This window comes from Calliopsis andreniformis, chromosome 10 (genome assembly GCF_051401765.1).
Source record: "Calliopsis andreniformis isolate RMS-2024a chromosome 10, iyCalAndr_principal, whole genome shotgun sequence".
Taxonomy (NCBI): domain Eukaryota; kingdom Metazoa; phylum Arthropoda; class Insecta; order Hymenoptera; family Andrenidae; genus Calliopsis; species Calliopsis andreniformis.
Genome location: NC_135071.1, coordinates 21442511 through 21454947, shown reverse-complemented (window position 1 = coordinate 21454947; position 12437 = coordinate 21442511). Strand labels below are relative to the sequence as shown.

Here is a 12437-nt window from a genome sequence, read left to right as displayed (position 1 = left end):
GCCCGTTCTCGTACTGGCCCGTTAACCGTAAAGTCTCCCTCTTATAATTATAAATAAATAACTAATGAAACAAATAAAAAAAATAATTCAATAATTATTATTATACTTAAAATGAGCCTTTCTGAATAGCGTCCAATCAGAGACTTCGAACGTTCCTTCCGATTTTGATTCGTGCAGTGCCTCTACCAATCCGCAGTTACCTCGCGCTAATTATTTCCTTTCCTACGCAACGCAAAGATAAAGAAATAATTATCTATACGTACCTCCAACGATTCATGGTTATTTATCCTTACGATACTTGCAACACCCTTGTAACCATTTCTTGTCGTCGACTTCGCAATTGCTATTAAATAATGATAAGTTTAATTGTTAACCACGCCTTTTGGCACGTTCGTTTACGTCGAATACATACGACACTCTGCCAAGGCGTATTGGTTCTATGCCAATCGTTCCTAGAACGAACAATTATTTGTCGCTGTTTTCGTGAATATGATTTTCCATTTTAAATGTGACTCTCCTGCAAGAAATTCTACGTCTTCAGGATGTTCGGCTTATTGATCCTAGTAATCGTAAGTGATTTGTTCTAGTGTCGACCGCGCAATCTTTTACGCTTCTGCTTACGGCGAATTCGTACGAAACTCTGTCGAGTTGGCTTGGTTCTTCCCCACGCGTCGTTGGTCGTCTCCTTGAAAACGTTGCTTGTTATGAAATGATCGACAATATTTGTTAATTCTTTAGTTGCAAAGACGTGTAGTGCTCTCTGAGATCGTTAGAAATTCTTTATTGATATATTATCTATTTTTATTTTTTTTTTTTTTTTTTTTTTTTTTTTTTTTGTTCTCTTTGTTTTTTTTTTCATGCAATCTTCATTACGAAGATATCGAAGGTAGATCTGCCAAGTTGACGCGGTTGTATTTTATCGGATTAGAGCCATGCAAACTTGTCAGTATCCGCTTCGACTTTCTCGTACGGGGATGCGCCAAGTAGGCGTGGTTGTTGTTTACTACGCCCTTTTTCCCCTCCGTGACTCCTCGCTAGATGGCGCCACTAAACCCTTTTCTGTGAAACAACGTTTCTCCCAACCGAGTAATATGAAAGAGAGATTGCGAGGTTTTTATCTGCTCGACCCGCCTAAGTTGTTTCTCGTTGAACGCCACTTGTATATCTTCGCTTGCCCGATGTCGTTTAGGAGTGATAGGAATTAGGATTAAATAAATATAGCCACGAATATCTTTTATATATTCTTTCTTTCTTTTAATCGTAATGTATTACGATGCGCGTCGCTATATTCTCTATGCGTTGAAAAAACACGCAACGTCGTGAGTCGATGTTTCTCCTAACCCAGTAAATAACGTAAACGTAATGCGATGATATCGGAGATGCGTACGCCAGTTGCCATTCTCACTTCCATCTGCAACGATTCCACAGACAAACGTAGCCCAAAACGTGAAATACGAGATAAATGATGATCATAAGTATCGTGTCCATCCAAAAATTGGCCTCGTCGAAGTCGTAACGTTGTAGCACTTGGAATCCTTCGGTGATACAGGGCAATTCGGAATCGATGGATTTACAAGCTGGATATTGGGTGAACGAAACGATTTTTAGCGGTCTTTCTGTTATTTCGGAAAAACGCTCTGAACCCTGTATATGTAGATATGCGCGTAATCGCTTACACTCACATATATTGTGCACGCCGGTCCATTGAACGATGGTTAACGCTTCGCTGGAATGTAGCAGCCAAGAGATATATTTCACCCACCGAATGTATATCGGTAATGACCTGTGATACGTGAAACGTAATTACGCATGCTTTTCTTGTCCTCTGTATCGATTAAGAAAAACAGAGAGAGAGAGAGAGAGAGAGAGAGAGAGAAAGAGAGAATAAACATTAAAATATTACCCGAGTTTAAGGAAAGGGCCCATAGTGATCATGAGAATATAATCGAAGGGTACCAAGTACGCCATTGCCAATGGTACGTTGTCGAATGCCGTTGAAAAGAAACATCCTGAAAACGCGTTTACGTTGGTGTTAGCGACTCTCGCTTCGTTTCTCTTTGCTTGCCCCCCCCCCTATCCCCCGCGCTACTTCTTCTTCTTCTACTTCTTATTCCTCTTCTTTGCTTAGCTTATCCCTCGAAATAATGTATAATTAAGATAGATCTGATAGACTTACCGCAAGCTGTCGACACGTTTATAGTCAGTAGAAGAACGATTAAGGTAGATCCGAAAACCTCGGCGCTTTCCCTCAACCCTGACAACCAGTATATGATCGTCGTGAACAGTAACGCCTCCGCTATCAATCCAGGTATCTGAAACTTGAGTAATCGTCTTTTATTCTTCTCCTCGCCTAACGTCGTCGTCGAGTTTAACGAACCAAACCATGATTTACTTGCCAAGGAAAGGATTCGAGCGACGTAATAAAGATGAAGAGGATACATCCCTGCTCTGTATTCCCTTCGAAGAAGCGGCAACTCTTGCGGTATCAACGCTAACGTAGCGTACATCGGGAAAAAAGCATTTTCGGACACCAAAATGAATAGGACGCCCTGGGTAGCTTGGATTCCGAGTTGATCCAACTTCACGGATCCCAGAAAGCACAACCCAGCGATCGTCGCGACGCTCTGTCGAATTTACGATCGCTAGACTCGGCGATCACGGTTCGAATTGACGAATCCGATAGACTTACTTACAACTTTTTGAAATATCCTCACGATTTGCACGGAGGGATCTCTCCAGACTTGCAAGAAATACCGATAAGTCAACCAATAAAGACGCGAGCAGTACCGCCATTCTTTCTTCCTGTATCGACAATACAATGTGTGTACGTATATTCGTTTGTACGTACGTTATGCGCGAAGAACGCGCGAACGAGACCCGCACGGCCGCGCGCGCGCGTAAATCGCGAATAAAGGAGTACACGCTTCGGCTTTCGGATACTCACGTGACGTTCTTAGCGTCCAACGATAATTTCGTCGTTGACTGAAATAACGAAACAAAAAAAAAAAAACGAAAGTAAAGTAGACGTTAAGACGCGAGGGATTGAACGTAGAAAAAAAAAAAAAAGAAAAAAAAGATGTGCACGCGATGATGCTTACGTTTGGCGAGTGGTGCGACTGCGTTTCTTTTTGCAAGATACGATCGATCTCGTTGGAAGCCTCGCTGGTTAAGAATCTATCGCATATTTTGCGTGCTACTTCTTCGCCACTTTCGGTCTTTGATCCAGGAGCCACGGTTGCTATCAGAAAATCAGCGGGATTGTAACTTTGTGGACACTCGTAGCCTTGACTGAACACAGTTAATCAATGGAGCGAAACGTTAGAGAAGATTATTTTGACGCGTAACTTGTTCGCAAAAGAAAAAAAAAAAAAAAAAAAAAGAAAAGAAAAAGAACAAGAACGAAAACGAAACGATGAGTTATTAAATTTCGATCCTTGCTCCCGAATAACGATTCCGACGACCTTACTTGCCTTGAGTTCAAAGTTCGGAACAATGTATTGTACCTTGCGAAAAATTGTATCGCCCGTTCTGTGCAACCTGCGAACGCGACTCGACCTTCCGCGATCAAGATTATTCGATCGAAAGAATTGAATATAGCTGAGCTCGGTTGATGTATCGTACACAATACTGTTCGCCCTTGCGATGCGAAAGACTTCAACTGAAACACCAATGAATTCGCTGCGTGAGAATCTTGTCCAGTCGTTGGTTCGTCCAAAAATAATATTTCCGGATCGGTCAGCAACTGAAAGAATTCGACGAAACGTCTAGTTGCGCGATCAAAATGATTTCTGCGAGGCTGGGCATAGGTGCGTGTCTGTACCTATACGTACGCCTACGTAGACACGATTTAAGACGAAGAAAAAAAAAAAAAAACAAAGAATCGTATTTACGATTAAAGACGAAAGAAAAAGAAAAGGAAAGAACGAGACATCTTATAGAATGCGCGTGTAAAGTTATATCGTACTTCCGTAGCGAAAGCCAATCTCTTCTTTTCGCCACCGGATAATACTTTGTCCTCGATACCATTACCGATTCGTACGTTCCGTCTGTTCGCCAAACCGACGTCTTGCAATAACCGATCGATCTTCTCTCGAACGTGCGACGTATGCATTTTCTCGTTCACCTTCATTCGAGCCTTCGAAGGTAATGAGTCATGATTGAAGACGGATAGAGACGATTCGTGTATGCGATGTATTTGTTGAATGCGATTAACGAAAGTAAATGTCCTACCATGAACCAAAGATGTTCCACTACCGTCATAGTTTCCACGAACATGTCCTCCTGGTGCATGTATCCACTGTTCAGCATCATGTACGAGGAATTTATCGACGCACCGTTTACCTTTATATCGCCACGAATCAGGACTTCGGCTACGAATGAACGAAACTTTGCGTCAATCGGTGAAGAACAAGCGGAGAGAAGAGACGGAAACAGAATTAGACGAGCATACTTACGACCGGTACGGAAAGCTAACGCCGTCATTAACGAACTTTTACCAGCTCCGCTAGATTGAAAGAAACAAATCTGGTTCCATTCTCAACGATACAATCTTCCAAATACGGTACAACCGCCTGAATTCCCTTTTTATATGGCGAAAGCTTACCTTGCACCGATTATCGCTGTCAAGTGACCAGGTTTTGCCACGCCACGCACTGAAATCGATCATCGATATTGCAACCTTACCGAATTCTTTTCCACGCGCATGTCTCACCTCTCTATCTACGAAAACCAAATCGCACGCACCGTTATCGATCAACTGTTTGCATATATTCCTTCGTCCGTGATCCATCGCGTACACCGATAGATTTCGCCAGGAAAGGGTTGCGCCTCTTGATCTTCTTCTTTGTTCCGTCGAGCTGTTATAACTTTCGCAACACCGATCACTGTTCTCTGAAACGCTCATTGTGAAAAAGAAAAAAAAAAAACAAGAATCCGGAAAGTTGAATTCTATCTATAGTTGTCGGTAGTTTCTGTCCTTTGGTCGAAAGAACTAATCCTGGCCACTCTTGTTGTCTTCGATTTGACCACCTACGGTATTTCTTCCGTAAAAAGTGTTAATATTTCCAAGAGTTCGGCGAAGAAATGTAACTGTTCGGTGAACTGACTGACTGACTGACTGACTGGCCGAACGATCCAACCGAGTCGCTTGGCAAACGAGAGCGCGACTGAATCCAGTGCGTACACGCTGAACCCCTTACGCCTGGTCACCCGAGTACTCTCGTGTCTACCTACTGTTGCCCTTCTTCTCGGAAACATCTACAATTTGTAATCTTTCCGCGATGACCCGGAACCCGATTTTCATCGTCGCGTTGCCCCCTCTGCCGAAAAAGAAACGATCGATTTATAAAACGAACGGACGTACGTACGTACGTAGCGGTTCCCTCGACGAGAGAAGTTTCGTCGAAGAAACACGATAATGGGGCAGAAACTTTCTCTCCTCTATCCGACAACTTTAACTTCGATTTCTCTGTTACGTTGACAGTTACTTGATTCGAGAAAAGAAAGCGCAAAGGTATGGAAAGAAAAAAATTTGAATAAGGAAAACCAACGACGAGAGGCGCGCGGTAAAACCCTAAACTCGCGAGACGAAACCAGATTATGTGGAAGTGCGTTGGAGTAATCGAAGAAGGAAACCTTATACCTGTCTCGCGCAAGGATTTGCGTCGTAAGAATTCCTCTCCCGTCTAATATTTTTATACTTTCCTATGAATAATATGTATGCGTCGATACCGTAATCTACCGGAAAATATTTTCTTCGCCCGTAGGACTCGTCGTTCCGAGAAAGAATCGATCGAGGTCGAATGTTTCGATGCGCAAAAACTAATGAGATGATTAAGAGATAGGTACGAAGAGAACCGAGCGATATGCGTCACCTTTCGATTCGATTATCGAACGAATACGTATCCACCGTTCCATTGCCATTATGTTTCTTTCCCTTCCAGCGTGTACTCGCACGGTATGAATAACAACCGGTTTGTTAACGATACCGGAGTTCATGGTACGAAGGGTGGTCAACATTGGTCTCTGGCTGTTTGCCATACGCAAGAGTTAACAGGAAATACCGAGTCACCTAACCGCCTTTTCCTATCGCGTTCTTTTCTTCTTTCTTATAGCTTATCCATCGCGCGTCGCCTCTGTCTCCGTTCTTTTGCGGTAAGGGTGTGCCGTTGAAAACCTTCTTATTTTTTTTTTTTTTTCTTTTTTTTTTGCGACGACGTAAGCGCGCAGAGCTAGTTCCTCCGCATCGATCGTTTCCTGAATCTCTTTGTTCGTCTCGTGGTGATTCCTCGAGATAATTCGTTCTCGTTCGCGATCGCTCACCCGCATAAATATATTTATTTTGAAGTTCGAAGTGTAGGTAAAGGTAAGGGTCGTCTCGTGCGTGGCGATTCGACGTTCGTCGAAACGGAGAACGGTGAGATAAGTAGACAGGTGTGAATGTAGGTGAAATGTTTGAACGATCGAATCGATTTCTAACAATTTTAATACGTTCTTAAAGATACGATAGTACAATAGTTGCAACAATGTCGAAATGAATAATTGTCGATTTCGAACGGATAAAAGGAAAGAGAGAAACGACGCGACGTGTCTGAATCAAGATCCGCGGTCGAATCCTAAGGACTTGTGCTTGTGCAAGACTCTGCCGATGCGACAGCGATGACAGAGGCCGAAGCGTATGTAGCTGATGAAGTCGGTTTCCTTTTCTTTTACCTTTGCTGGATGCGTCGAGTTTTGGAAAGTAAAGCAAGAAATGCGAGAAATCGAAAGACGATGATTAAGGAGAAAAGGCACGCGATGTCCGTCCAGAAATGCTCCTAAAACCGAATATCGATCGCATATTGCGCTTTATAGGTTCTCTGAAAAGACGAGAGTGTTGTACCTCTTTGAAGTTGAACGTCTGCAGAACCATTCGGCCAGTTTTTGGGCAAGTTGCGTTGCTTCTCGTACACGCTATAGAATCCACTTTCGACCACTGATTGATGAGAAGGGCTTCGTTACCGTAACGAAACCAAGACAAATAGGAAAACCATTCGAAGTAGACTGGAACGGACCTGGTGACATGTGAACGTGAATACGGTGTGTCGCGGTGTCAACAGCTGGGAGAAGATTTAACTGGTATTCTTCTACGCGATAAAATTAAACGCGACAATCGAGAGAGCGACGAAATTGCAACCGCGGTATTCGCTTGTTTTAGTTATCGAAAAGTGGATCGAAAAACGCTCGTAACTCGGCGCGACGAATCGTTCATCGTGGCTCGGCATTGTTTCGTTAATTGGATGTAGGTACATGGTTACCTTAGCGGATCGATAATCGAATGGTTGCATACGTACGTAGTATCGCGTACCCCCTCTCTAGTCGAATCGACAAGTACGCGTATCGTAACCGGAACTCGGGCACTTTCCGCCCGAATTTTCACTAAATTCGAAACCGAAGCGCTGAAAAGAGCAACGTTGCGATCGCGATTTGGTCGCTCTTGATTTCTCCACCCCTCGTACGAAGTAGGTAGAGTAGGTAGGTAGGTAGGTAGGTAGGTAGGTAAGTAGTAGGTACGTTACGTTAAATTACATACAAATTGTTACATGCTCCGCTTACGTGCGTGTACGTTACGTATACTTAACATCTAGAATCATCCTTACGCTGTATTCAAAAAGAAACCACCAAACAGGAGGAACGGTATTATCACCGGTGGTCCAATGGATAACGCCATGGATAAATTATTGCTAACGCAGGATATCAAGTAGCCTAAGAACGAAGAGCGAGTTAAATAATCGAATAGTATCGAAAAGAATGGAACTTACCGAATGACGTAGAGACGTTTGCGACAAGAGCAACGATACCGACGGTGACGAAAAAATGATCGATTCCCGGATATAGTCCGATCATGGGGTAGGCCACGATTGTGAAGAGCATTGGTACAGCTATGAAGACTGGAGCCTCTGCCAGCGTTTTACAGAGAAAGTACACGTCTGTGCGATACATACCGTTACGATGTTCCCGTAAAAATATCGGTAACTCTGCGCAAAACACCTGCATCGATAAATTCACGAATCAATCCCGATAGGTAGACGAACGCTCGAAGAATTTCTTACGTACGTTTATCACTGCGAAAACATTTTGGAATGTCATGTTGGTCAAAAATATAAATAAAGCACCGTTAATGTTCATTACTCCGTCTTGATCGAGTTGTTGATCGAAGTAAATAACGCCGATCAACAACGATACCATCTGTAATCAGACAAATTTAAACGTGTGTCGTTTTCCAGCAGCCCCGCCCCCCCTCTCTCTCTCTCTCTCTCACTCCCTCTCTCTCTCTCTCTCTCCCTCTCTCTCTCTCTCTCTTTCTCTCTCTCTCTCTCTGTACCTACAACATTATACGCATTATTTGTTTTAGAGATTTTTAGAGACCTACGACAGTCTGTAACAGGCGGACTTTAATGAGAACTGGCTCCTTGATAACCGACAACCAAGAACGCCAGAGAACCGCTCGGAATTGTTCGCACCAGCTTGCTTTGTACGGCGAACGATTTTCGGGATACTTGGAATCTCGTAAAGAATCTTCGAATTCACCGTTAACACTTTCCGCTTCCAATGCGATCTTAATACCGTGATCGCTCTTTTGAAACGCGTCGCATACGGTGCTGATCGCGTGACGACAGGACATCTCTTGGCCCGGCACGACTGCTAGCATCTGAACGAAGTAATCTGCTGGATTATAATTGCTTGGACAGGCGGCACCTAGCCTGAAAATATCGTGCGCGATCGAGTTTAATCGACGATCGAGTGAAAGATCGAGAAGGAAACGTGTGCGTGACGAATTTAATTATCTCTTAACGCGTATACTCACGTTCCGAAGAAAGTGCAAGCTTGAGAAGCTGTACCCATAAAGGCTACTCTTCCTTCGGCCATTAACAGGATTTTGTCGAAGAGGGCAAACAATTCCGAAGAAGGTTGATGCAAAGTGGCGACGATCGTTTTGCCCCGTGCTACGATTAAACGATCCTTTCGTTAATCAATTGTTGCCTGCGAACCGCTCTATCTACGAATCGCTCTACTTTGCGTACACGCGTGCAGCCAGTACAGATAAATATGGATACTCACCGGCCAAAGCTTTCAAAACTGAAACCACCTGATGCGCCATGAAAGAATCGAGACCCGATGTCGGTTCGTCGCAAAACATCAACGGCGGATCCGTGAGAACCTCTGACGCGAAAGATAGTCTCTTCATCTCGCCACCCGAAAGACCTTTGATTCTGCCTGGTTGACCGATCACGGTATTTGTGCATTTAGTTAATGCGAGCTGAAAGAAAAATAGCGAAATACGGGGAGCGAGATTCGAAAGTAACGACACTGCTGCCTCTTACCTTTCCACGCTTTTTTTTCAACGTACCTCGCCGATCACTTTGTTTACGCGATCGATCCTTTGCTCCATGGGTATTCCTCGATCCATGCGTACCATAGCTTGGAAAAGAAGATGCTCTTTGACGGTCAATGTACCAACGAAAAGATCGTCTTGTTGCACGTACGCGGTCCTCGAGGTCAATATCGTAGACGAGACTCTACGACCATTGGCGGCCATCACACCGGACACTGTTACTCCACGACCAGAACGAAACGTTATAGCATTCAGCAAAGTTGTTTTCCCGGCGCCGGATGATCCCATAATCACTAGCAATTCCCCTGGATAGGCTACGCCGTATACTGCAATGCAATTTTTGAGTGCGAATACTGGTGTCGACACCGGGGCACCGATATCGATGTCCATGTCATGCTGCAAACTGTAATAGTGTCTTTAAATTTCAAACTCGATTTCGTACCGTCTTTCAATAGATGTTTTCGTTCCAGTGGTTTCTTCTTGTCGAGGAATACTCGTTCTAATAGTTTTTCGTTTTTGTTGATGGCGTACACGTTCAAATCGCTCCATGTGTACGTAATCGATTCGCACGCTGTATTTTCAACGGAATGTGTCAGTGAGGGTGTTACCGTTACGCTCGAGGGACGCGTAATCGGTATTAATCTCAACGATGTTTTCGATCTTGATCCACATGACAACGAATTCTTTTCGTTTCTTGCCTACGATCAAACGAAGCGTTCACGAATCGAGTAAAATAGTACAAGGGATGTTTCGATATGCTTCTCGTTTCGAATGGTACATCCCGAACGAAATACGAATCGTATCATCCGATAGTTGAGCGAAACTTTTGTCCTATCGTTTACGTAATACGACTAATCGTTGTAAAGTCTGCGATTTGTTCGATAGAGAAACGTAAATATGACGGAAGCCATGTGTTATCTCATTCGCAACCCTTGTTCGCGATGGATTTAATGAAGCCAGTCGTTCACCCTCTGTCGGATATCGAATAACGTTACACGGCCGTCGTCGTCGTCGGGACGCGCCGCGCCGCACCATACCATACGCGTACACGTAACTCTGATCGATTTACCAATTTTGACAAACGGCACTATCAACGCTGCGAAGAACTTATGCGTAAGTGATGCTACGATTTTTCATCTAATACTGCTTACCAATGAGATCGCATCGTAAGAAACAGTCTGTGATTTATTCCCACGTGTACTTTGCACTCTTGTAGAAATCAATGGTTCGGTTTCTTCCGTAGCAGTCATTCTCCCTCGTTAGTTGGATCTTCGATTAATCTTTGCACACAATTTCCTCGCGAATCGATCAACATACAGCGCCGATTCAACGAATACAAACGCAAATGAAATATCAATCGACGTATCCGATGTAACTTTGCCGCATATTATATTCTCGATCGAATCGGATAAAAACGAGTCGATCAATGTCGAATACGCGCTAGAACGATAGTCGTACAATACGTCCGGCGTGCAACGAAACGCGACGAGATTTAGTACAAGTGCGATACTTTTCTCAAGGCAACGAGTAACAGGTAAACGGGTTATAGATTGTTACCACGCGCAATTCTCTTTTCTGCTAAACGACCAAGATTCTTAAGAAAATTTTCGCGACACAATTTTCCGAGCGATTTTCTCTCGTTTGCTCTTTGATTCACTTCTTCTCGTAAATCGCACGCTTTGACGCATGCGGAGAGTTATTTTAAAAAAAAAAAAAAAAAAAAAAAAAGAAGAAGAAGGAAAGAATAACTATCGGAACTCGTGAATTTTCGTTCGAACGCGTTCAACTCGACAACTACGACGACGAGATAGAGCTTAGGTGCGAGTTAGCCGCGAACCAAGTACGTACCTATATAACATTCTCGGTTTGCCTGTCTCCTCCCACCTCTAGTCTTTCGTCTTGCATCTCCGTTCGTTGTTTCGCTCACTTCGCGTTAGCTTACGTAACGCGACTCCACTGATCCAGGAGCTTACCCGCATCGCGGCCAACAACGAAAGAAAAGAATTTCCATGACGGCCTTGCGTACGTAACGACGACATCTCGGATAATCGCGCTCTTTCATTCCCTTCTTCTTCTACTTCTTCTTCTTCTTCTTCCTTCTTTTCTTCGAATCTCGCTACATTAGTAACGAGTCGGTATCGTAATAATTCTCGTCCATTTGAGAATTTCTACTCTGCGACTTACGAGTAACGATTACGTTAACGTCGTATCTCGCAGCACGCATGCCTGTACATCTGTCATCGTTGAATCTATCGTTCGAGAGAAAAAAGAAGAGTAACGAGACAAAAATTGGAACATAGGCTTTGCAAATTCGATCGGAAATGGGAAACACGAGGATGAAAACACAGGTGAAGAATAACTTGATTTATTCTTATCGATACAGTAGTATATCAATATTCTGAGACCTTTAGAATTAGGTCTAGGTTATCTCCTGTCATCATTTTCAAGAACCGTTTCTGATTGCCCGATCGGTAGGTTCTAGGAGCGTCACTATATCGGCACAGCTACGACATTGCGATCGTTCGGCACGGTAAACCATGGTACGCCATTTTAAAGGATTCTCGCAGAAACAAATCCACATGTATTCTCTTAAAAAAATTCACAATGTCAACCAATGATATGTACCGTATACGTATTTCGCTTCCATTTTCCGTCGCTTTCTCGTTAGCGACAGAAAGATTGAGAAAAATGAAGCGAGTGCACAACGATCGAGGGAATAATTGGCGTTGCGCATTATTCGGTAAATGAGAGATAACCGTTACAAGGACCGATAACGGAACGCCCACCTTCGCGAATCATTCTTCCTATATGTCGAATAGTTTTTTTCGACAAACTATTATTCTCTTTACCGGATTCTTTGTTGTATCGGTCTGTCTGTCTCTGTTTGACTATCTGTCTGCCTGACGTCTTTCGTCGACCTGTCTGTCTGTCTGTCTGTCTGTCTGTCTGTCTGTCTGTCTATCTGTCTATCTGTATATCTGTATATCTGTCTGTCTCTCTGTCTCTCTGTCTCTCTGTCTCTCTGTCTCTCTGTCTCTCTGTCTGTCTCCCTATTTGCATGGAG

General features: G+C 43.6%; 2 protein-coding genes across 16 annotated transcripts; both read right to left on the bottom strand.

Moving 5' to 3' along the window:
• Positions 1-1228: 1228 nt before the first annotated feature.
• On the bottom strand, positions 1229-5048 carry LOC143184274 (protein scarlet-like). Of its 12 annotated transcripts, none has more exons than XM_076386334.1 (14): positions 4744-5040; positions 4604-4652; positions 4455-4504; positions 4342-4370; positions 4231-4281; positions 3965-4135; positions 3504-3742; positions 3099-3288; positions 2945-2982; positions 2694-2802; positions 2177-2624; positions 1904-2009; positions 1683-1783; positions 1229-1577 (listed from the first exon to the last, which is right to left on the bottom strand). In XM_076386334.1, exons 1-14 carry the CDS (start codon positions 4901-4903, stop codon positions 1402-1404), a joined length of 1917 nt encoding a protein of 638 aa, XP_076242449.1. In that variant the 5' UTR covers positions 4904-5040; the 3' UTR covers positions 1229-1401. The 12 variants fall into 12 exon arrangements, 8 of the variants coding, with proteins under 8 accessions (XP_076242449.1, XP_076242450.1, XP_076242444.1 ...); XM_076386335.1 differs by having other exon boundaries at positions 2177-2312; positions 2397-2624; positions 4231-4370; positions 4744-5038; XM_076386329.1 differs by having other exon boundaries at positions 2177-2318; positions 2397-2624; positions 4231-4504.
• Positions 5049-6466: 1418 nt separating this feature from the next.
• On the bottom strand, positions 6467-11313 carry LOC143184273 (protein white). 4 transcript variants are annotated; one of them, XM_076386325.1, is made up of 11 exons: positions 10525-10750; positions 9816-10071; positions 9389-9699; positions 9100-9298; positions 8846-8984; positions 8411-8741; positions 8095-8226; positions 7800-8028; positions 7638-7743; positions 6881-7052; positions 6467-6815 (listed from the first exon to the last, which is right to left on the bottom strand). In XM_076386325.1, the coding sequence occupies exons 1-11, from the start codon at positions 10621-10623 to the stop codon at positions 6708-6710; spliced, it is 2082 nt and encodes a 693-aa protein (XP_076242440.1). In that variant the 5' UTR covers positions 10624-10750; the 3' UTR covers positions 6467-6707. The 4 variants fall into 4 exon arrangements, 3 of the variants coding, with proteins under 3 accessions (XP_076242440.1, XP_076242442.1, XP_076242441.1); XM_076386327.1 differs by lacking the exons at positions 9816-10071; positions 10525-10750 and adding an exon at positions 11222-11313; XM_076386326.1 differs by lacking the exon at positions 9816-10071 and having other exon boundaries at positions 9389-9776; positions 10525-10668.
• Between the last annotated feature and the right edge of the window lie 1124 nt (positions 11314-12437).

Bases quoted from the DNA above. Each gene is read 5' to 3' on its own strand.
- LOC143184273 (XM_076386325.1), bottom strand. From the start codon at position 10,623: ATGACTGCTACGGAAGAAACCGAACCATTGATTTCTACAAGAGTGCAA. The intron at 8,029-8,094 runs GTACGTAAGAAA...TTATCGATGCAG, and splicing joins ATGTTTTCGCAGTGATAAAC to GTGTTTTGCGCAGAGTTACC. The intron at 6,816-6,880 runs GTACAACACTCT...ATTCGGTTTTAG, and splicing joins AGACGTTCAACTTCAAAGAG to GAGCATTTCTGGACGGACAT.
- LOC143184274 (XM_076386328.1), bottom strand. From the start codon at position 4,903: ATGAGCGTTTCAGAGAACAGTGATCGGTGTTGCGAAAGTTATAACAGC. The intron at 2,983-3,098 runs GTAAGCATCATC...TCGTTATTTCAG, and splicing joins AGTCGCACCACTCGCCAAAC to TCAACGACGAAATTATCGTT. The intron at 2,803-2,944 runs GTGAGTATCCGA...TTGTCGATACAG, and splicing joins TTGGACGCTAAGAACGTCAC to GAAGAAAGAATGGCGGTACT.